The sequence below is a fragment of the Cygnus olor genome, chromosome 33 (genome assembly GCF_009769625.2).
Source record: "Cygnus olor isolate bCygOlo1 chromosome 33, bCygOlo1.pri.v2, whole genome shotgun sequence".
Classification (NCBI taxonomy): domain Eukaryota; kingdom Metazoa; phylum Chordata; class Aves; order Anseriformes; family Anatidae; genus Cygnus; species Cygnus olor.
In genome coordinates this window covers 432,116-455,251 of record NC_054090.1, presented here as the reverse complement: position 1 = coordinate 455,251, position 23,136 = coordinate 432,116, and the positions used below count along the sequence as shown (strand labels likewise).

At 54.0% G+C, this 23,136-nt stretch overlaps 2 protein-coding genes and 1 non-coding gene across 20 annotated transcripts in view; 1 reads left to right on the top strand and 2 right to left on the bottom strand.

Moving 5' to 3' along the window:
- Positions 1-3,395: 3,395 nt before the first annotated feature.
- On the bottom strand, positions 3,396-3,477 carry TRNAL-AAG. The gene has a single exon. It is a non-coding gene; the product is annotated as a tRNA-Leu (tRNA).
- Positions 3,478-3,695: 218 nt separating this feature from the next.
- Positions 3,696-7,640, bottom strand: LOC121062637 (E3 ubiquitin-protein ligase TRIM39-like). Its single transcript, XM_040542800.1, has 6 exons — positions 7,038-7,640; positions 6,507-6,602; positions 5,718-5,948; positions 5,192-5,214; positions 5,005-5,111; positions 3,696-4,440 (listed from the first exon to the last, which is right to left on the bottom strand). The coding sequence occupies exons 1-6, from the start codon at positions 7,437-7,439 to the stop codon at positions 3,890-3,892; spliced, it is 1,410 nt and encodes a 469-aa protein (XP_040398734.1). The 5' UTR covers positions 7,440-7,640; the 3' UTR covers positions 3,696-3,889.
- A 624-nt stretch (positions 7,641-8,264) lies between these two features.
- LOC121062617 (butyrophilin subfamily 1 member A1-like) overlaps positions 8,265-23,136 on the top strand; it is a 225,427-nt gene continuing 210,555 nt past the window's right edge. For 7 of the 18 annotated variants that reach the window (XM_040542750.1, XM_040542747.1, XM_040542749.1 and 4 more), the window contains exons 1-2: positions 8,270-8,640; positions 9,042-9,389. In XM_040542750.1, coding sequence (XP_040398684.1) covers positions 8,541-8,640; positions 9,042-9,389 — 448 coding nt within the window. In that variant the 5' untranslated portion in view covers positions 8,270-8,540. Of the gene's footprint in view, positions 8,641-9,041; positions 9,390-10,094; positions 10,377-10,505; positions 10,611-10,935; positions 10,957-11,728; positions 11,750-12,119; positions 12,141-12,238; positions 12,260-13,660; positions 13,682-18,720; positions 18,754-23,136 lie in introns of all 18 variants that reach the window. The other 11 variants (XM_040542737.1, XM_040542739.1, XM_040542740.1 and 8 more) reach the window with 5 other exon arrangements.

The following is a 23,136-nucleotide window of genomic DNA, read 5'->3' as shown; positions in this document are numbered from 1 at the left end:
ATATGGACAAAGCTCAATTCATGTTGGATCTGGACAGTACTGTGAGGGACGGTAAACATGATTTTTAAAAAATGTCTTAAGAGCAAAAGTGGGACCGGAGAAAACATTGGTGTATTACTTCATGGGGATGGTCTCCTCACCAACAGGGTGATCAACAACACAGAGATGTTTAATGCTTTCTTTCCCTTTGTCTTCAACACTGACAATGGTCTCTGGGACCCCAGGTGCCCTGTCTTGGAGAGCTGTGATTGTGGGAACATTAAACTCCCAGCTGTCCTGGTTTCAGTTAGGACAGACTTTCCTCCTAGTAGCTGGTAGGGTGCTATGTTTTGGATTAGGATGAGAAGAGTGCTGATAACATGCTGATGTTTTAATTGTTGCAGAGCAGTGCTTACACCAAGCCAAGGACTTTTCAGCTTCTCGTTCTGTCCTGCCAGCGGGCAGGCTAGGGGTGCAACAAGAGCTGGGAGGGGACAGACCCAGGACAGCTGACCCAAACTGGCCAAAGGGGTATTCCACAGCATCTGACGTCATGCTGAACAATATATAGGGGTGGCTAGCCAGGGTGGAGGGGCCGGCTGCTTGGGGATAGGCTGGGCATCGGTCAGCGGGTGGTGAGCAATTGCATTCTGCATCACTTGTTTCATACACATTATTATTATTATTATTATTATTATTATTATTATTATTATTATTATTATTGTGTCTTAATAAACTGTCTTTATCTCAACTCACAGGCTTCGCTTTCCTGATTCTCTCCCCCATCCCAGAGAGGGAGGGGGAAGGGTGAGCGAATGGCTGTGTGGTGTTTAGCTGCCGACCGGGTTAAACCACAACACCAGCCAACCCTGAATTTTGTTGCGATTTGCTCCTACAGGTGCATGCATACAAGAATACAGGGCCTGATGGGATTCATCACAGAGTACTCAGAGAACTGGCTCTCATCAGAAAATCTCAATAAATTACTTTTGAAATATCCTTGGGAATCAGGAGAGGTCCCAGTGACTGGAAGCTGCCAAACATTGCCCCAGTTTCCAAGAAGGGCAGCAAAGAAAACCGTGGGAATTACAGGCCTGTCAGTCTCATGTCAGTGCCTGGTAAAGTTATGGAGATTGCTCTGGGAGTGAGTGAAAAACACCTGAGGGACAATGCGGTCACTGGTGACAGAACTAAGACGTTTGTGATGGGAAAATCCTGTTCAAGGAACTTAATTTCCTTTTTATGACAAGGTCAGCCTCCTTGTTGACCAAAGGGAGACAGACTGTGTCCATCTGGACCAAATGTCCTGCATAGACACAGATAAATGCACAATACGATGGGTGAACAGTTGGCTGAGGGGTCAGGCTCTAAGGGTTCTAGTAAATGGAGCGACATCAGGCTGGTGGCCACTCACGAGTGGGGTTCTGAAGGGCTCCATTTTGGGGCCAGGTCTCTTCAGTGGTCCCATAAATGACCTGGATGTGGGACAGGAAGGAAACCTGAGTGTGATTGTGGCTGACACTGAACTGGGAGGAGCTGCTGACTCTGTTGAAGGTGGAGAGGCCTTGCAGAGGGATCTGGCCAAAGGGGAGAGCTGGGCAGCCACCACCTGCAGGAAGTTTAACAAGAGCAAGTGCCGGGCCCTGTCCCTGGGCAGGGGCAGCCCCGGCTGTACATACAGCCTGGGGGGCGAGAGGCTGGAGAGCAGCCCCCAGAATGGGAGCTGGGGGTTGCGGCTGACAGCCAGTTGGGTGTGAGCCAGCAGCGGGCCCTGGCAGCCCAAAGGGCCAAGCGTGCCCTGGGGTGCCTCAGGCACGGCACTGCTGGCCGGCTGAGGGAAGGGATTGTCCTGCTCTGCTCGGCCTGCTTTGGCCTCACCTCGAGCACTGCGTGCAGCTGTGGGCACCACAGCATACGAAGGGCGTGAAACTGTGCAAGCCCCACCGAGAGAGAGGTCCTTCATGGTACCCAGCAGAGATGCAGAAAGCACAAGGCTCCACCCGACTTCCCCAAACTTTGCCCATTTCTGTGCTCCTCCTGGTAGCAGCTTTGCCTCTGGGGTAATGGGGGAAATGGTATCTTCCCTGCCATTGTTCCTCTGTTGAGCCATTTTTATACTAGTTTCTTAGTTTTAGGTGGAGCTTGAGTGGCTGTAGTCATTCATACCTACATTATGATTAGTATGGAAATTTCTTCTTTTCCTTCAAGGTTTGGGCTTAGAGAAATTCAGAGTGCATGCTCAGTGAGGGGTGGTCACAGCTTGGAGCCTTTGGGATGGAGGTGCCTTTTGGCATTATAATGGGATTATTATGATCAAAGTTCACCCAGAAGACATGACTTTAACAGAAAATGGAAAACTGCCAGCTCAGGGCTATGCAGTTTATCAGTCTGGGTCAGGGCCGGCTTTGCACGTTTATCAGTCCCATAGTACCGTTCAATTCCCCATCCCTGCAGTGATACCACGGAGGCTGGTCGTGGTGTCTCCACCACACTCCACCCTGCGTGCCATTTCTCTTAGAGCCAGCACACCAAGCTCCCCTGGAGCTGCCAGTATGGAGGGCTGCAGGTCCTGTAGCCAAGGGGACTCTCATGGAACAGATTCCCTGCACTTCTGCTGCATTGCGCCTGGAAAGTTTCCACACCATAAACAGACTCCTTTCCAAACAAATTACACTTTTTCAAAGCCTTTGTCCTGCTTTACGCATTTGCTCCCGCACTACACTGGCCTTCTCTACTCAGATTCCACTTTTGGTGTGCTCGAGAATCTTGTCTCTTTGCTTTTCCACCCTTCCCATGCAAATTCCCAAGAGACATGTCAGCAGGACAAGAAGGCAGAATGATGGATATGGAAAGCAAAGGGAGAAAAATGCAAAGGGACCTTGCCCAGGTGATGTGTGTGGAAAAGGGAAAGGTGGAATCAACCCTAAATCCAATCGCGTTTCCACTGTACTTGTCCACACACTGCTTGTGGAGCTTCCCTGGGTGACTCCGTGCATGGTGCTTGCTTTGGTAATTAAGTACTTTTAATTAAGTCTGCATGGATTGAGAAATTAATTAATTCAGGTGCTGGGCTGCAGGGATGGGCAGGGGGCTTGAGGAAGCTGGGAGACGCTGCCTGGGCTGAAAATCACCCACTGCAGTGCCCTGGAGGGCTTCATCCCCCTGGCTTCAGCTCTCAGCCGGCTTCCTACAACTATTTGGAGGCAAAAGGATGTGCAGTGAAAGGGGGAGCAGCGTGGGGCAGAGGCAGGAGCAGGATCCTTCCCCTGGGTGTCCCTGGGAACGGGCTGCAGCTTCTGCACTGGGTCCAGCAGAACCCCAGATGTGCTGCTCCCTCCTCCTGCAGGGCTCCCGCTGTGTCACCCCCACAGTGCTCCATCTGTGCTGGGGTCCCCCCTGCTCCCAGAAAAGGAATCTGGCAGCGGTGGGATTCGAACCCACGCCCCCGAAGAGACTGGAGCCTTAATCCAGCGCCTTAGACCGCTCGGCCACACTACCCTGGGCAAAAGCCCTTTTTGCTCCTCCTCTAAAGTGACAGCAAAAAAAAATGACGAATTCTGACCAATTCAGATTTCCCTAATTTCCCCTAATTTTCCCAATTTCCCTAAAGGTGTGTTTTTTGTTTTTTTGTTTGTTTGTTTTTGTTTTGACACAGGTGAGTTCAAAGTGTGTCATATTACAACAACTAAAAATAAAAATAAAATAAAAAAAGAAATGAAGAAAAAGAAAAGGATTTTATTTATTCTCTGCAGTTTTCATTTTAATAAATTTTGGGGGACATGCCCTGCTGTAACCATTCCTCCATCCCACTCCTTCACATGGTGGGGCCTGAGCTGAGTCCTCCCAGTCCTGAGCCATGCATTTGGAGGTGGGAATGGGGAGAGGACATCATGATGATGATGATGGAGGCTCATCCCTCATTCTGATTCATGGATGGGCAGACCACAAGGGGAGATGCATTTCTCCCTCCCTGGGACAAGCCAGGGCTGAAGAAGGGTCGCAGTGCATCTCTGAAAGCCCCACTGTAAGTATACAGGTGGGTCTGGTGGGTCACGTTGTAAAAGGACACTTCCCCACCTTTGTAATCCAAGTAGATCCCCACTCTCTTTGGCTTTTGTTTGACGGAAAGGGTGATGGGATGGGACAGGAGGACCTTGTACTGGTCACCATTCCTCAGCCACATCCTCCAGAAGCCGGCTTGTGGGGACAGGGGACCTTTCCCCTTCCTCTTCACAGCCTCCCTGCACACCCCGATGTCCCACTCGGTCTGGTCTCCCACCTCCACCTCCCAGTAGCACCTCCCTGCTGTAATTCTCAGTGATCCCAGCACGAAGACGTAAGGGTCAAATCTCTCCGGGTAGTCTGGCAGCTCCTGCCGCACTCCCCCATGGCTCACGCTCTGGCCGTCCTCGGACAGGAGGAGGCTGGGGTGAGCAGACTTTGGGTCCAACGTCATTTGCACTGCAGGAAAGAGCAGAAGAAGCTCATGTGATGATGCTACCTAATGCCCAGCACCTACATCCATGACCATGATATGTTGAGACCCTGCCTGGCTGCGTGATCACGCCCAACCCTTTGAGAGTTGTTGGCCCTTGCTATGCCCAAACAAGATGACTCCAAGCTCGGTCTTGTGAGCTGAGAGGTGTTAAATTGAGAATTACTTTCTTAACAGTCATCAGAGGGCTCATCTGGCTGAGCAGTGCACTCCTCCCACAGCAGGAATTGCCTCATGTGGGCACACTTGCATGGTTGAGCTTTAATGCGGCCTTTCAACAGAGACATGAATTAGGTCTCTGTCCTCTGCTAGGATGCCTGTTCATTGAATATCCTCAGTTGGAAGGAACCCACGAGGTTGTTCATGCAACCCAGCTCTGAATCCTCCAGATGGGGCAGGTGAGGCACTAGGAAGATCCTGTTGCACACCCAGAGCATGAACAGGCTCCATCTCCATTCCAAAAGTGATGGATGCTGAAGCCCAGGGCCACAACAGGCACTGGAATAAATACATCATCAGTACACACTCACCTTTAAATTGGTTTAGAAACTCAAAAATTCTGATGGTGGGGATGTTGTACGTGTCCTGCAGCTCAGCTGAGACACCTGCCTGCTTCTGTGCCTGGATGTTTTCACTCCTGAGAAGAGCACCATCAAAGCTGTTACTCACCTCCTTCCTTTCTGCAGAGCCCCAGGGGAGACAGAGAGGAGGCAGTACCTGCTCAGCAAGCTTTGTATGTCCTGAAAAGGAACAAAAATCAGACAAAAAGCAGGATTTACTCTCTGAATTTTCCTCGAGAGAATATTCCCTGATTTTTTTCATCATGTTGACTGATAGACTATATGTAGACTGATAGACCTTGCCATTAGCGCTCCCTTTCACTACCCTGCATTACGAGCATGCCCTCACATTTTCACTTCCAACCTCCCCTGTACAGAAAAACAGGCCAAAAGGTGGTTACAGAAACCCAATTAGCCTGAGCTCTGCAGTCTGGGAATTAATCTCCTTCCTCCACCAACCATGCCGCAACACATTGTCAAGGCATAAATCATGAGGGATGTTTTAGTCTTGTCTATTGTTGAAACTGAGATGAATTAGATACTTCCAAAACCTGCAAAAGGCAAATCCTGGGAGTTTTGGAGATGCACGCCATTGTGAAAGGTAACAATAAAATGCAGAGTACCCTCATTTAATGTCTGAAGCTGTTATGGTGAGACTAAGGGGGCATCTTGAGGGATCTCACCTTCAGCAGCCCCAAAGGTGGCTGCTGGCACCTCTCCTTGATCTCGGTGATGAGCTTGCCCAGAGCTTGGCTCTGCTTGGCCAGCTGGGTGACACTGTTGCGGAGCTTGGTGGCTGTTCTCTTCTCCTCTTGCTTCAGCTTCCTCTGGAGCTGCTCCTCCTCTTCGTCCAAGAAGTCATGCAGCTTTTCAAACTCCTTCTCAATCTTCTCTCTCTCTCTGGAAACTGTATTCTTTGAAGGTGGTTCAGAAAAGAGGGAAGAAAAAAAAAAAGAGGAAATGCTGGAACCCATTGGGAGCTTAGGGAAGCATTATGTCGTGTTGGAAACTGAGGTTAAGGGACACAATGCGGACTAGGGGCAAGGGCTCCTGGCTTTTGTTCCCAGAACTTGTCTCAGTGCAGAGCAGCAGCTGCTATACAGAGGTTCCCATAAATATCCCAGAAAGGGAACCATGGGTTAGGGAAGGAAACATGGCTCCGAGCTGTGGAGTGAGACTTTGAGGTCATGGCTGGGGACAGCGAAAGAGCCATAGCAGTCCCCATCACCAGACGGGGCTAATACAGCTGTGATGAGTGCTTGCTGCAGTTGCTCCAACTGTTTATTTGACTCATAATCATGTCCATTCAAGGATAAAATCACACCTCATTTGTCCTTGGATTGGGATCCGCACATCAGCATCCATCCCTGCCACCCCATGCCCAAGCAAGCACCCGAAACCAAGGCACTTGCCAAAACCCTTGAGCATCCTGCCCTGCAGAGCAGCGTGGAACTGGTAATGGAGATCCTTGCCTTCCACTCCGCCACTTTCTCCTCCTGCTGGAACTTCAGGCTCCATGCTTCCAGCTTCTGCTGCTGCAGGAGTTTTACAGTTGCCTCCAGCTTCCTCTGGTGGGGGAAAGCAAATGTGGCAAGGGGGTGGCACAGAAGGACACCACATGCATGAGGACATGGATGTGAGATCATGGCAAAGCAACAAAAGCTCGTGCAGGTCCATGGCTGGATAATTCCCCATGGACACATGCACAGCCCCGTGGAGCTTCTGCCTGGAGAAATGAGTGGGTGAATCTGCTGATGGATCATCTTACATCACCTGCAGCAGCATTACTATGCTATAAATCTATCACCTGTCTGTTTATGGAATAGATTGTTTCCCCAGTCATGTGCAATCACCAATCACCTCTGGATGGAAGTAGGGGTAGTGATTTTGCTTCCAGTGACCAAAGGCAAAGCTACAGATGGGAATGGCCCTGCTGGGCATAGGCACACACAGCCCCTTCCCCTCCACCTTTCAAGCAGGGAGCTCTGCAGCACCCTCCGTACCTTGTACTCCTCGGCAGCCTCCTCCATGGGCACTGGGGTGTGGGTGCGGTGAGCCAGTGACTCGGTGCAGAGGGCACAAATGGGGGTTTGGTCCTCCAGGCAGAAGAGCTCAAGGGCCTCCTGGTGCTCTTGGCACTCCTGCTCAGGCTCTGGAGCCGCTGCCTGGCTCCCGTCTCCGTCTCCATCTGCTTGTCCCTTGTCCTTGGTGCCCCTTGCTGGAGGGAGCATGCTGCACTGAGGACAGTGCCTGGCAGCACCCACTTGGCCCCAGATTCGTCTGGCACAAAAGCAGCAGATCCGGTGCTTGCAGCCATCAAAGGTCAACAATGTCTTGAAGAGCTCCTGGCAGAAGGAGCACAAAATCATCCTCTGCCATTCTGGGGCCGGGAGCAGAGAAGCCATGGCACTTCCAAGGACCTTGCTTTGCTTTTCTATCTGGAAATCAGAGAAGGGGTGGGAAGGGACAAAGGTTGGCAGACAGGTGGCATGCTTGGGCAGTGAAACTTGGTTGATATCAGCCCTCTGGAGGCTTTTCCTGCACTCCCTGCCTTTGGCAACTTGTGGCTGTCCTCGCCAAAAGCATCCTGAACAGTTTACCCCACACTGCTCCCCCTTTCACTCTGCATCCTTGTTCTTCCAAATAATTGTAGGAAGCCCTGCTGAGAGTTGAAGCCAGGGGGTGAAGCCCTCCAGGGTATTGCTGTGAATGATTTTCAGCCCAGGCAACATCTCCCACCTTCCCCAAGACCCCTACCCATCCCTGCAGCACAGCACCCTTTCTATCCCCACCGTGGGAAAAGGGGCACTGCGGTGGGGAATGCAAAGCGGGCTGGCACAGCCAGAAAGCAGAGCGCACCTTGGGCATGGCACAGAGCAAGCTTCCAGCTCTGCCAGCTGCTCACAGCTGGGGGTCCTATACCGCCAGCCCTGGGGAAAAGCCCTGCCAGTGGAACTGGTCCCAGGAAGCAGAGGGCATTTGCAGAAGCAGGGCCAAGGGCTTCCTGAGTGCAAAGGGTGGCTTTCCCTGGAGTTCTGGAGTGGCCTCTGCTGGGGACAAGCCCCTTGTGCTTGCTGAAGGCCCTGGGCTGGGCACCCAGCTGCGATAGGATGGTGGTGCCAGCCTTGCAGAGCTCAAGAGACACTTGACCCCCACTATCCAAGGGCAGAGCTCCTACAAGAGGGTTATTGCAGGCAGGAAATGGGCAAAGGTTGAGGAAGTTGGGCGTAGCCTTCTGATTCCTGCAGCTCTGCTGGGTGCCATGATGGACCTCTCTGTCGGTGGGGCTCCCTTGGAGAAGAACCCCTGGGGGCCGCCTGCTGTGTCCCCCAGCCCATGATAAGCACAGGCTCTGCGCCCTGCCCAAGGCGCTGCTGGCTGTGGCTCCTTGTGCCCGGGCCCAAGGGGACTCCTTCCCCATCTGCCTGCGGTGCCTGCAGCCCCTCGGTCCCCTCTCTCTTCTGCCCCAGCTTCTGTCCCCAGCTCCTGCTCCCCCTGAAGCACAGATGGTGCTCCCCTGGGGCTGCGGCTGCCCCAGCCTCACCGGCCATGCCAGGGGTCTCCTGACTTCCCTCGTCACTCTGCTCCTCCTCCGGCTGGGCTCAGGTAGGATCCTGTGGGGCTGCTGGGGGCTCTCCCCCCTGGGCCTGGCAGACGTGCTGCCATGGGGCAGGGGAGTGTCCGTGGGACAGGGAGGACCCGAGCCCAAAAGCTCAGCCCCCGCTGGGTTTCGCTTTCTCTTTGGTTCTTTCACGCAATACGGGTGCTGCCTTGGCTGCCCTTTCTGGCTCTTCTTCACCTGCCCAAATGCTGCAGAGGGCTCCCAGCACACCTCCTTCTCCTGCACGTCCTCCCTCTCCCTCTCCTGTTTCCCCAGTGGTTTCCCATGGGACACGGGGGATGCAGCACGCACCAACTCTCACACAGCTCGCCCTTTGTCACTCCCTGCCCCTAAATTTACAATGGCAAAATCTCACCGCCTCTCTGTGCCCTTCTCCATTGCCCAGCCCAGCTCAGAGTGGAGGGACCAGGCCAGCCTCTCACTTCCACCGTGGGGCAGGATGTCGTGCTGCCCTGCCACTTGTCCCCTCGCAAGGATGCTCACAGCTTGGATATCAGGTGGATCCGGGATGAGTTCTCTGAGACAGTGCACCACTACCGCAATGGAGAGGATCTGTACGGGGAGCAGATGGGGGCATATGCTGGGAGGACAGAGTTGGCCAGAGATGGTCTCTCTGCTGGAAGCCTGGACTTGCGAATCACCAGGGTGAGACCCTCTGATGATGGCCACTACTTCTGCACTGTGAAAGATGTTAACGCTTATGACGAAGCTATTGTGGAGTTGGAGGTATCAGGTTAGTGGCTGGGGTGATGGTCTCAGGGGATGGTCCTGGTGTCCCTGGGTTTGTGTGCCCTACCCAGGTCCCTGTCCCATCCTCACAGCCTTTTGCTGAGGCCTTTCAATGTCTGATGGGGCTTTTCCTACTGTGTTGGTGAGCGAGCGCTTGTCCAGCAAGGAGCCATTCTGCTGCAGGTGTTTTTTTGTACAGATCAGTTGGTTTAGATAGGTTTTTGTGGTGTCCTTGAACTCCATCCCCATGATGTTTGGAGGGCACTTGGCATGGGCTGCTGAGCAGCTCCTTCAGCTGTGCCTGCCATGGGACCAAACACAACATCTGAAGCAGGGAAGAGACCTCTGAGCACCTAGACCTCTGCTTGCTTTTGCTTTTTGTCCTGGGGGAGACCTGAGACGTTGTCTGGAAGTCTCGAGGCATCTTGAACCAGCACAGCCTGGTGCAGAGACGCTCCCTGGAGGTGCTGAAGCTCGGCACCTGGGTTTTCTGCGTGATTTGGGGCCACTGGCATTGTGCAGCCCTGCTCTCTGGATCCGGCACCAGCCGGGGTGGTTTGGGGTGAGGGTGGGTGCCTGAAGCGCCCAGTCCCAGACCTGCTGTGGCTGTGGCTGGTCTGGGCTGTGTCTGGCATGGGAGCAGATGGGGTCTTTGCCTTGAAATGAATCCCTCCCCAAGTCAAGCCTCAGCCGCGGGCTCTTCCCCCAGCCACAGGTGCTGACCCCCACCTCTCCCTGGGGGGCTACGAGGCCAGAGGCGTCCGGGTGCTGTGTCGATCGGCCGGCTGGTACCCACTGCCACAGCTGCTGTGGAGGAATGCTCGCGGGCAGCATCTGCCCTCGGTCTCCCAGTCACATTCCCAGGACCAGGAGGGGCTCTTTGAAATTGAAGGTGCCGTCATCGTGACCGGGAGCGTGGAGGGGCCCTTGTCCTGCGTTGTCAGGAGCAGCCGCCTCCAGCAGGAGAGGAAATTTTCCCTGCACATTGCAGGTACAAACAGCACAGCCAGGGTGAGGTGTTCCTGGCCCCTGCACTTGTCCTGGGCTGGGAGAAGTCTGGGTCTTGCTTTTCCACCCACGGGCATGGAAACAGAGCTCTTTTCCTGGTGCCTTTTCTCAGCTCCCTTCTTCCACAATGCCCAGCCCTGGAAGGTGGCTCTGGCTCTGGTCCTCGTGCTTTTGGCTGTGTCCATTGGCCTCAATGCATACCTCTTTCGAAAGAAAGGTAAGCTGGCAGCACAGGGATGGAGCGGAGGGAGGTGTTCTGCAGGGACCCGCGTGGGTCTGGAGCAGGGCTGAGCCCTGGCCCAGGGAGGTGCGTAGGAGGAGGAAGGGAATGTTCTCCTGGGAATCCCAAAGGCCTTAGGATCCTCTTGGGCCTCTGCCTTGGGCAACGAAGGCAGGGGAGAAGGCAAGGGGCCTTGGGTGGGAGGCCAGGGAGCATGGCTGCAGTGTGGGGCTGGTGGGAAGGCCCAGAGCCCCTGCAGATGTTCCCACTGAGCAACCAAGCTGCTCTGCTGACCTCCTGTTCCTCCGCCTTTGCTTTTCAGCGACACAGAGCCGAGAGCTGGGTGAGTCCTTGCAGTCCCTGCCCCAGTCCCCTGGGGAAGTGGTGTCCCTGCGGGAGGGACTGGGCTGGGTGGGCTCTGGGGGCTTGTGTGCTGGTGGCTTGGGGGTGCTGGAGGAGCAGCTGGAGGCTGACGGGGGAGTGGGGAGTGCTGGGGCTGGGGCTGCCCTGGGCACGGGACACGGCCGGGATGGCTGAAAGGAACGGGGATCAAGGTGAGGACGGGGAGCGAGCTGCGGGGCCCCTTTGCTCTGCACTGACGCTTCCAGGACAGGTACGTCCTCCACCCATCCCCCATTCACTTCCACTTGTGTTTTGGTGGCACGGTGCAGAGAGCTGCGCAAGTGTCTCTCCTTACTGCTCCACATGAACGAGCCTTTCTCAAAACTGGGTCTTGCTCCCTGTTAGTCCGGTCCCTCCCAATCTGGTAGCAAGGTGCTCTGTGCCCAGTCAACATAGCAAAGAAATTTGGGGTCTAGCCGTGAAAGCAGCAATGGAGTTAGAAGCTGTCAGTCTCTCCACTCTGACCATGCATTGCTTTTTGTTTCCTTTTCCAGTAAAAAAGGATGCAAAGCTGGGTAAGTCTCCTTCTTTGACCTCTCTCTTTGAGCCTAGCTTAAAGCTTGTTGTTGCTGACTGTTAGTCTGGTCCTTCTCAGTCTGGGTGCATGTTGGTCATTTCCCACTTTAAAGCCTTTGTGTTCTTCAAATGGGACCAGCTATGAGATGAAAAACAATAACCTCTGATCACACATTGCTTTTGTTTTCCCTTTCCAGTGAATACAGATGCAAAGCTAGGTAAGTCTCACTTCAAAATACCAAAGTTTTTGTTTCTTGCCGTGATAGCAGTAAAGGGTTGAGAAGCTGTTCCTTCTCACCATGCTTTGTTCTTCTCTTCCTTTTCCAGCACAAGAAACTGAAAAGCTTCGTGAGTGTCCCTCTCCTATCAAAATGCATTTGGGGTCTAGTCATGAGATGATTTTTCCCCTTTAATCATGTATTGTTTTTGCCTTTTTGCTTTCTTTTTCCAGTAAAAAAAGATGCAAAGCTGGGTAAGTCTCCTTCCCCAAAGAGAAAGAATTTGGTGTCTTCCCAGAGGAGTAGCCATAGAATGAGGAGCTGACCCCTCTGACCATACATTGCTTTTCTCTTTCTTTTTCTTTTACAGAGGAACAAGCTGCAGAGATCGGTGAGTCTCCATCCCCAAACCCAGAGAATTTGGGGTCTAGACATGGGATGAGAATTTTTCCCCTCTGATTATGGATTCCCTATGCTTTTCTTTCCCAGAGGAAAAAGATGCAAGACTGGGTGAGTCTCCCACCCTAATCTGAAGGAAATGAGGTCCTTTGCTTTGTAGCAGCCATTTGATGAGAATCTGTCCTTCCTCCTCATGTACTGCTTTTCTTTTTCTTTTCCAGCGGAACTGGCTGCAGAGCTGGGTGAGTGTCCCAGTGCTTGGGCCCCAGGGCAATGCTAAGGCGATGTGCAGGGGAGGGAGGGCAGCCGGGACAGAGCAGCCCAGGCCTGACCCCTCACCCTGATGGGGGTTCAAATACAGGAACTTCGGGACTACTAGTGGGAGCTGTGGGATGGGAAGATGTCCCTTTCCATAATGCATAGTTTTTGCTTTTGTTTTGCAGAGAGAAAAGATGCAGAGCTGAGTGAGTATCCTGCAACACAACAAAACAGCCTGGTGTCCAGCCACGGGATGAGGAGCTCCCCCCTCTCAATATGCCTTGCTTTTCTCTTTTTCCTTCCCAGAGGAACAAGCAACTGAGTTGGGTGAGTGTCCCTGTGCTTAGGCCCCAGGGCAACGCCAAGGCAATGTGCAGGGGAGGGTGGGCAGCTGGGACAGAGCAGCCCAGGGCTGGCCCCTCACCCTGAAGGGGGAGTGGGGACTGTTGGGGCTGGGGCTGCCCTGGGCACGGGACACGGCCGGGATGGCTGAAAGGAATGGGGATCAAGGTGGGGACGGGGAGCGAGCTGCGGGGCTGCCCCGCTCTGCACTGATGCCTCCAGGACAGGAAGGTCCTCCACCCATCCCTCCTTCACACCGGTTTACTCTTTGGTGGCATCATACTGAAAGCTGTACAAGTTTCTATGCTAGTTGTTCTCATTGCACAAGCCTTGCTCACAGCTGAACTTCAGTCACTATTAGTCTGGTCCCTCCCTTTGGGAGCACTTCCTAGAACAGTTGCCTATTTGGCCACTTCCTAGAACAAAAACTTTGGTGGCATAGCCATGGGAGCAGGCGTGTGATGAGAAGCTGTCCCCTTTGACCATGCATTGCTTTTGCCTTTCTTTTTCAGCACAAAAAGATGAAAGGCTGGGTGAGTGTCCCTCCCCAAACTGAAGGAACTTGGGGTCTTCCCATGGGAGCAGCCATGGGATGAGAAGTTGTCCCCTCTGATCATGCATTGCCTGTGCTTTCCTTTTCCAGCGGAACTGGCTGCAGAGCTGGGTGAGTGTCCATCCCCAAAACACAGGAATTTGGGTTTTACCAGTGGGAGCTCTGGGACAGGAAGGTGTCCCCTTCCATCATGCATTGTTTTTGCTTTTGTTTTGCAGAGAATAAAGAAGTAAAGCTCGGTGAGTATCCTGCAGCCAAAGAATGCAGTTTGCGGTACAGCCATGGGATGAGAAGCTCTGTCCTCTCAACATTCCTTGCTTTTCTCTCTCCCTTTATTTTCCTTTTTTCTTTCTTTCCAGAGGAACAAGCTGCAGAGCTGGGTGAGTGTCCATCCCCCAAATATAGGAATTAGGGGACTACCAGTGTGAGCTCTGGGATGGGAAGTTGTCCCTTTCCATCATGCGTTGTTTTTGCTTTTGTTTGGCAGAGAAAAAAGATGCAGAGCTGAGTGAGTATCCTGCAACACAAGAAAACAGTCTGGTTCTAGCCATGGGATGAGGACCTCCCCCCTCTCAATATGCCTTGCTTTTCTCTTTTTTCTTTCTTTCCAGAGGAACAAGCTGCAGAGCTGGGTGAGTGTCCTTCCCCAAATGAAGGAATTTGGATTCTTCCAGTGGGAGCTCCGGGATGGGAAGATGTCCCTTTCCATCATGCATTGTTTTTGTTTTTGTTTTGCAGAGAAAAAAGAAGTAAACTCGGTGAGTATACTGTAGACAAAGAAAGCAGTTTGGGGTACAGATGAGAAGTTCTCCCCACACAACATACCTTGATTTTCTCTCTTTTTCTTTCTTTTTCCAGATGAACAAGCTAGAGAGCTGGGTGAGTGTCCTTCCCTCAAATACACGAATCAGGGGACTTCCAGTGGGAGCTGTGGGATGGGAAGATCTCCCTTTCCATCATTCATTGCTTTTTCTTTTATTTTGCAGAGAAAAAAGATGCAGAGCTGAGTGAGTATCCTGCAACACAACAAAACAGCCTGGTGTCCAGCCACGGGATGAGGAGCTCCCCCCTCTCAATATGCCTTGCTTTTCTCTTTTTCCTTCCCAGAGGAACAAGCAACTGAGTTGGGTGAGTGTCCCTGTGCTTAGGCCCCAGGGCAACGCCAAGGCAATGTGCAGGGGAGGGTGGGCAGCTGGGACAGAGCAGCCCAGGGCTGGCCCCTCACCCTGAAGGGGGAGTGGGGACTGTTGGGGCTGGGGCTGCCCTGGGCACGGGACACGGCCGGGATGGCTGAAAGGAATGGGGATCAAGGTGGGGACGGGGAGCGAGCTGCGGGGCTGCCCCGCTCTGCACTGATGCCTCCAGGACAGGAAGGTCCTCCACCCATCCCTCCTTCACACCGGTTTACTCTTTGGTGGCATCATACTGAAAGCTGTACAAGTTTCTATGCTAGTTGTTCTCATTGCACAAGCCTTGCTCACAGCTGAACTTCAGTCACTATTAGTCTGGTCCCTCCCTTTGGGAGCACTTCCTAGAACAGTTGCCTATTTGGCCACTTCCTAGAACAAAAACTTTGGTGGCATAGCCATGGGAGCAGGCGTGTGATGAGAAGCTGTCCCCTTTGACCATGCATTGCTTTTGCCTTTCTTTTTCAGCACAAAAAGATGAAAGGCTGGGTGAGTGTCCCTCCCCAAACTGAAGGAACTTGGGGTCTTCCCATGGGAGCAGCCATGGGATGAGAAGTTGTCCCCTCTGATCATGCATTGCCTGTGCTTTCCTTTTCCAGCGGAACTGGCTGCAGAGCTGGGTGAGTGTCCATCCCCAAAACACAGGAATTTGGGTTTTACCAGTGGGAGCTCTGGGACAGGAAGGTGTCCCCTTCCATCATGCATTGTTTTTGCTTTTGTTTTGCAGAGAATAAAGAAGTAAAGCTCGGTGAGTATCCTGCAGCCAAAGAATGCAGTTTGCGGTACAGCCATGGGATGAGAAGCTCTGTCCTCTCAACATTCCTTGCTTTTCTCTCTCCCTTTATTTTCCTTTTTTCTTTCTTTCCAGAGGAACAAGCTGCAGAGCTGGGTGAGTGTCCATCCCCCAAATATAGGAATTAGGGGACTACCAGTGTGAGCTCTGGGATGGGAAGTTGTCCCTTTCCATCATGCGTTGTTTTTGCTTTTGTTTGGCAGAGAAAAAAGATGCAGAGCTGAGTGAGTATCCTGCAACACAAGAAAACAGTCTGGTTCTAGCCATGGGATGAGGACCTCCCCCCTCTCAATATGCCTTGCTTTTCTCTTTTTTCTTTCTTTCCAGAGGAACAAGCTGCAGAGCTGGGTGAGTGTCCTTCCCCAAATGAAGGAATTTGGATTCTTCCAGTGGGAGCTCCGGGATGGGAAGATGTCCCTTTCCATCATGCATTGTTTTTGTTTTTGTTTTGCAGAGAAAAAAGAAGTAAAACTCGGTGAGTATACTGTAGACAAAGAAAGCAGTTTGGGGTACAGATGAGAAGTTCTCCCCACACAACATACCTTGATTTTCTCTCTTTTTCTTTCTTTTTCCAGATGAACAAGCTAGAGAGCTGGGTGAGTGTCCTTCCCTCAAATACACGAATCAGGGGACTTCCAGTGGGAGCTGTGGGATGGGAAGATCTCCCTTTCCATCATTCATTGCTTTTTCTTTTATTTTGCAGAGAAAAAAGATGCAGAGCTGAGTGAGTATCCTGCAACACAACAAAACAGCCTGGTGTCCAGCCACGGGATGAGGAGCTCCCCCCTCTCAATATGCCTTGCTTTTCTCTTTTTCCTTCCCAGAGGAACAAGCAACTGAGTTGGGTGAGTGTCCCTGTGCTTAGGCCCCAGGGCAACGCCAAGGCAATGTGCAGGGGAGGGTGGGCAGCTGGGACAGAGAAGCCCAGGGCTGGCCCCTCACCCTGAAGGGGGAGTGGGGACTGTTGGGGCTGGGGCTGCCCTGGGCACGGGACACGGCCGGGATGGCTGAAAGGAATGGGGATCAAGGTGGGGACGGGGAGCGAGCTGCGGGGCTGCCCCGCTCTGCACTGACGCTTCCGGGACAGGAAGGTCCTCCACCCGTCCCCCCTTCACTCCGGTTTACACATTGGTGGCATCGTACTGGAAGCTGCACAAGTTTCTATGCTAGTTGTTCTCCTTGCACAAGCCTTGCTCACAGCTGAACTTCACTGACTATTAGTCTGGTCCCTCCCTTTGGGAGCAAAGTTATATTTGGCCACTTCCTAGAACAATAAATTTGGTGGTATAGCCATGGGAGCAGGCGTGTGATGAGAAGCTGTCCCCTTTGACCATGCATTGCTTTTGCCTTTCCTTTCCAGCACAAAAAGATACAAGACTGGGTGAGTGTCCCTCCCCAAACTGAAGGAACTTGGGGTCTTCCCATGGGAGCAGCCATGGGATGAGAAGTTGTCCCCTCTGATCATGCATTGCCTGTGCTTTCCTTTTCCAGCGGAACTGGCTGCAGAGCTGGGTGAGTGTCCATCCCCAAACTGAACTAATTTGATGTCTGCCAGTGGGAGCTATGGATGAGAAGCTTTCCCCTCTGATCATCCATTGCTTTTCTCTTTCTTTTGTAGGGGTAAAAGATGCAAGGCTGGGTAAGTCTCCCTCAGCATCTGAAGGGATTTAGGGAATTGCAGTGGGGTTAGAAGTTGTTCTCTCTCATCATGCCTTTTTTCTTCTCATTTCCAGTTCAGCAATCTGCAATATTGAGTGAGTCTCTGTCCCCAAACCCAAAGAAAATTTCTTCTCCTGGAGTGAGAATCTGTGCTCTCTCACCAAATGTTTTCACTTTTCTTTTGCAGAGGAACAAGCTGCAGAGCTGGGTGAGTGTCCCTCCCCAAAACACAGGAATTTGGGTTCTACCAGTGGGAGCTGTGGGATGGGAAGTTGTCCCTTTCCATCATGCACTGTTTCTGCTTTTGTTTTGCAGAGAAAAAAGATGCAGAGCTCAGTGAGTATCCTGCAGCACAACAAAACAGTCTGGTGTCTAGCCACGGGATGAGGAGCTCCCCCCTCTCAATATGCCTTGCTTTTCTCTTTTTCCTTCCCAGAGGAACAAGCAGGAGAGTTGAGTGAGTGTCCCTGTGCTTGGGCCCCAGGGCAACGCCAAGGCGATGTGCAGGGGAGGGTGGGCAGCTGGGACAGAGAAGCCCAGGGCTGGACCCTCACCCTGATGCGGGACTGGGGAGTGCTGGGGCTGGGGCTGCCCTGGGCACGGGACATGGCCGGGATGGCTGAAAGGAACGGGGATCAAGGTGGGGACGGGGAGCGAGCTGCTTGGCTGCCCCGCTCTGCACTGACGCTTCCGGGACAGGGACATCCTCCACCCGTCCCCATTCACTTCCACTTGTTTGTTTGGTGGCACTGTGCAGAGAGCTGCACAAGTGTCTGTCCTTACTGCTCCACGTGCACGAGCCTCGATCAAAGCTGGGTCTTGCTCCCTGTTAGTCCGGTCCCTCCCAATCTGGGAGAAAGGTGGTCTTTTACCGCTTCTTACTGTAAAGAATTTGCTGTCTAGCTATGGGAGGAGCCATGGCATGAGAAGCAGTAACCTCACGTGTTGCTTTTGCTTTCCTTTTCCAGTGAAAAAAGATGCAAAGCTGGGTAAGCCTCCCTTCATAAACCCAAAGAGTTGGTGTCTTCCCGTGGGAGCAACGAAGGGTTAGTAGCTGGCCCTTCTCAACATGCTTTCTTCTCTTCTCTTCCTTTTCCAGCGGAACAAGCTGACCAGTTTGGTGAGTGTCCATTTCGTATCCAAAAGCATTCATGGTCTAGCCATGAGATGAGTTTTCCCCTCTGATTGTGCATTGATTTTGGCTTTCTTTTCAGAGGAAAATGCTGAAAGGCTGGGTGAGTCTCCCTCTCCAAATGGAAGAAATTCGGGTTTCCCTTGGAAAGAATCACCCTGGGATGAGCTGCTGTCCCCTCTCATCGTGCGTTGCTTCTCTCTTTTTTCTTTTTTTCCAGATGAACAAGCTAGAGAGCTGGGTGAGTGTCCTTCCCTCAAATACAGGAACTTCGGGACTACCAGTGGGAGCTGTGGGATGGGAAGATGTCCCTTTCCATAATGCATAGTTTTTGCTTTTGTTTTGCAGAGAAAAAAGATGCAGAGCTGAGTGAGTATCCTGCAGCACAACAAAAGAGTTTGGTGTCCAGCCATGGCATGAGGAGCTCCCCCCTCTCAATATGCCTTGCTTTTCCCTTTTTCCTTCCCAGAGGAAAAAGCAGGAGAGCTGGGTGAGTGTCCCCGTGTTTGGGCCCCAGGGCAACGCCAAGGCGATGTGCAGGGGAGGGTGGGCAGCTGGGACAGAGCAGCCCAGGGCTGGACCCTCACCCTGACCACACCCACTGGGCACCAGCCGTGGGCTGTGACCAGCTCTCCCCTCTCCTTCTAGCATGGAGAAGGTTTCTGCTGCCTCAAAATCCAGGTAGGTGTGCATTGGGTCGCCCTCTGTGGTGCTTCTCCTGCCCTTGCTGGGGCATGTTCAGGAGCCAAGAGGTGCCCCATCTCCTGCCCCGTGGGGCAGCTCCTGGCCCCGAGCTTGGGAAAGCCTGCGCAGGGCTGAGCTCTGCCCCTGATGGCCTGGCTCCTTCTGTCCCTGCAGTGAAGGTAACCCTGGATCCGCGCACGGCTCATCCATGGCTCGTCCTGTCGGAGGATCACAGGGCAGTGAGACGGGAAACCGAAAAGCAGCAGGTTCCTGACACACCATAGAGATTTGATGTTCGGTTGTGCTTGCTGGGCCGTGAGGAATTCGGAGAGGGGAGGCACTGCTGGTTGGTGGAGGTGGAGGGAGAGAGTCTAAAGTATTCACGGTGGGCTGTAGGGGTGGCCAGGGCTTCTGTGGAGAGGAAGGGGAGGATTAATAGGAGACCAGAAAAAGGGATATGGGCTGTGCAGTACAATTTTGGGCAGCTCATGTCTCTCACATCTCCTCCCACCCCCTTGTCCCTGTCCCCTGTCCCCACGAGGATCTGGGTCTGTCTTGACTGTACCCAGGGGCAGGTGTCTTTTATCAGCGCTGACAATGGGGTGGAGATCTTCACATTCACAGCAGCCTCCTTCAATGGGGAGAGCATCCGCCCCTGGTTCTGGCTGGGGACACAGGGAATTCAGCTGTGCCTGAGGGACTGCACCCCCCAGACCCTGTCCCCAGCCCTGGGGGGCTCCTGCCCTTCTCCAGCCACTCCTGCATCACCTCTCCTTGGTCCTGCAGGAGCAGCACAGGAATGAGGTTCCTTGGGCCAGGGGCTGCCCCGCGTACCTCCCTGCTGCTGGAGGAGGGCTGGGATGCTGCAAGCAGGGGCCAGGCCTCTTGCAGCCCCTGGTCTCTACCCTTCACGGGGCTCCTGTGCTGGGGCACAAGTCCTGCTGGCACCCGCGGGTCTCACCCTGCCTCTGAGCCCCAGCGGGCAGCACAGGGACTGCAGCAGCTCTCCACGCTCCTCTCCCCTCTGCTTGCACTGCTTGCAGACCCCAGTGCAAGGGATATGGTCACCGTGTGCTGCCGGCCATTGCAGTCCACCTTTGCCTCCTAGTTCGGGGTTGATCTTTGCTCTGTGCCTGGTGCTGAGCATAAGTAGACTGTGGGGGCTCTTTGTTCCCTTGTCTGGAGCACATCAAGGCACAGCAGCAGCAGGCCTGTGGTAAATAAAGTTTTGCACAGGAAGATGGAGTCTGGCAGTGGCATTTCCTGGGTGCTTTCTGTCCTGAGGCTTTGCTGCCTGGGAAGGCGTCTTGCAGCAGACCATCTCCTTGGTGTTGGTCCTGGGAGTCAGAGCCAGGAGGAACCTAAGCTCCAGCTGCCCCCGATTCCCCAGCTGGTGCCTGGAACCCACTTGTCCCAGCTGGGTCATTGCCCTGTCCTGGGGGCACCCAAAGAGTTTCCAGCCTCCCATCACACAGGCTCTGCACAGGCTGTGCACACAGGAGGCATCACCGGCTCCTGGAAGTCCTCCTGGAAGACCTCCAAGGTGGTCTCAGCCTTCAGCCCTAGGTCACAGAATCACAGAATAGCCCCAGTTGGAAGGGACCCAACGGGACCATCGAGTCCATCTCCTGGCCCCACAAAGACCACCCAAAAATCAGACCCTGTGACAGAGAGCCCTCTCCGAACGCTCCTTGAGCAGCAGCAGGCTTGGGGCTGGGGCCACATCACTGGGGAGTCTGTTCCTGTGCCCAACCACCCTCTTGGTGAAGAACCTTTTTTGAACAGCCAGCCTGAGCCTCCCCTGTGGCAGCTCCATGCCATTCCCTCGGGCCCTGTCGCTGGCCCCAGAGAGCAGAGACCGGCACCTGCCCCTCCACTCCCCTCATCAGGAAGCTGTGGGCAACCGCAAGGCCTCCCCTGCGTCTCCTCTACTTTAGGCTCAACAAGCCAAGCGCCTTCAGCCGCTCCTCACACCCCTTGCCCTGCAGAGCCTTTGCTGTCCTCGTAGCCCTCCCTTGGAGGCTCTCACACAGTTTCACGCCCTTCGTATGCTGTGGTGCCCACAGCTGCACGCAGTGCTCGAGGCGAGGCTGCAGCAGGCCGAGCAGAGCAGGACGATCACTTCCCTCGGCCAGCCAGCAGTGCCATGCCTGAGGCACCCCAGGGCACGCTTGGCCCTTTGGGCTGCCAGGGCCCGCTGCTGGCTCACAACCAACTGGCCGTCAGCCACAACCCCCAGCTCCTGTTCTGGAGGCTGCTCTCCAGCCTCTCGGCCCCCATGCTGTACGTACAGCTGGGGCTGCCCCTGCCCAGGGACAGGGCCCGGCACTTGCTCTTGTTAAGCTTCCCACAGGCTGCCCAGCTCTCCCCTTTGGCCAGATCCCTCTGCAAGGCCTCTCCACCCTCGACAGAGTCAGCAGCTCCTCCCAGTTCAGTGTCAGCCACAAACTCACTCAGGTTTCCTTCCCGTCCCGCATCCAGGTCATTTGTGGGACCACTGAGGAGACCTGGCCCCAAAATGGAGCCCTGCAGAGCCCCACTCGTGACTGGCCGCCAGCCTGATGTCACCCCATTTACCAGCACCCTCAGAGCCTGACCCGTCAGCCAATTGTTCACCCATCATATTGTGCACTTACCTGTCTCTGTGCTGGGTATTAGGTCCAGATGGATAGTCAGAAACCATGCAGAAATCTTTACTGAAATCCAAAAAGAGCACCTATGCTGGCTCCCCTGGGTGAACTAAGAGGTTGACCTTGTCCTAAAATGAAATGAATTTAACTGAACAGGACCTTCCCCTCACAAACCCATGTATGCTGTGAGCAGTGACCGTGTTGTCCCTCAGGTGTTCTTCACGCATTCCCAGAGCCCACCATAGGTGTTGATGAAAGAGGCGAAGAAGGCATTAAAAGTCTCACCTTTGTCTGTGTCCCTATTTGTGAGGTGACCATCCTAATCAAGACCAATACTTTCTCTGATCCTCCTTTTGCTCCTAACATATTTTTAAAAGTCCTTTTTAATGCCCCTCACAGTACTGTCCTGGTTCAATGCAATTTGAGCTTTGAATTTCCTGCCTGCAAAGGCAAACAGCATCTCTGTAGTCCTCCCATGTTGCCTGACCTCTCTTCCAGCACATATAAACTTTCCTTATCCACCTAAGCTCGAGAAGAAGATCCTGCCCCTCTGGGCCAACCCTCTCCTGCACCTGCTTGACTTAAGCCCAGAGCGGGGCTGACTCCTTGCCTTCAGCACCCTGGGCAAAGGGTGGCACCTCCGGGCTCGGCACCCAGCTGCGCTCCATTCCCTGCAGCCTCAGCACTCAGCTCTGCTCTGCCATCTCTCCACATTGTCCCATTGCTCACTGTTTGATTCCTCTTCAGATGGGTGGAGATGAACGAGCTCAGACACTGGCTTTCCCTGGCGGCCTGGAGAGAACATTTTGCGGACAAGACCCTTGTGCTTGCTGAAGGCTCTGGGCTGGGCACCCAGCTGCTGTGGGATGGTGGTGCCAGCCCTGCAGAGCTCCCCAGACACTTGTCCCCATTGCCCCAGGGTCAGAGCTCCTCCCAGAGGGTTATTGCAGGCAGGAACTGGGCAAAGGTTGGGGAAGTTGGGTGTAGCCTTGTGCTTTCTGCAGCTCTGCTGGGTGTGGTGAGAGACCTCTCTCTCGGTGGGGCTCCCTTGGAGAAGAACCCCTGGGGGCTGCCTGCTGTGTCCCCCAGCCTGTGATAAGCACAGGCTCTGCGCCCTGCCCAAGGCGCTGCTGGCTGTGGCTCCTTGTGCCCCGGCCCAAGGGGACTGCTTCCCCACCCGCCTGTGGTGCCTGCAGACCCTCGGTCCCCTCTCTCTTCTATTCCAGCTTCTGCCCCCAGCTCCTGCTCCCGCTGCAGCACAGATGGGGCTCCCCTGGGGCTGCGGCTGCCCCAGCCTCACCGGCCATGCCAGGGGTCTCCTGACTTCTCTCGTCACTCTGCTTCTCCTCCGGCTGGGCTCAGGTAGGATCCTGCAGGGCTGCTTGGGGGCTCTCCCCCCTGGGCCTGGCAGACGTGCTGCCATGGGGCAGGGGAGCAGCCATGGGACAGGGGGGACCTGAGACCACAGCTCGGCCCCCGCTGGGTTTCGCTTTCTCTTTGGCTCTTTCACGCAATATGGGCGCTGCCTTGGCTGCCCATTCTGGCTCTTCTTCACCTGCCTGAATGCTGCAGGGAGGGCTCCCACTCCCAGCACACCTCCTTCTCCTGCACGTCCTCCCTCTCCCTCCTGTTTCCCCAGTGTTTTCCAATGGGACACGGGGGATGCAGCATGCACCAACTCACGCACAACTCGCCCTTTCTCACGCACTGCCCTAAATTTACAATGGCAAAATCTCACCACCTCTCTGTG

Bases quoted from the DNA above. Each gene is read 5' to 3' on its own strand.
- LOC121062637 (XM_040542800.1), bottom strand. From the start codon at position 7,439: ATGGCTTCTCTGCTCCCGGCCCCAGAATGGCAGAGGATGATTTTGTGC. The intron at 5,215-5,717 runs GTGAGATCCCTC...GTTCCTTTTCAG, and splicing joins CACCTTTGGGGCTGCTGAAG to GACATACAAAGCTTGCTGAG. The intron at 5,112-5,191 runs GTACTGCCTCCT...TGCTCTTCTCAG, and splicing joins ATACAAAGCTTGCTGAGCAG to GAGTGAAAACATCCAGGCAC.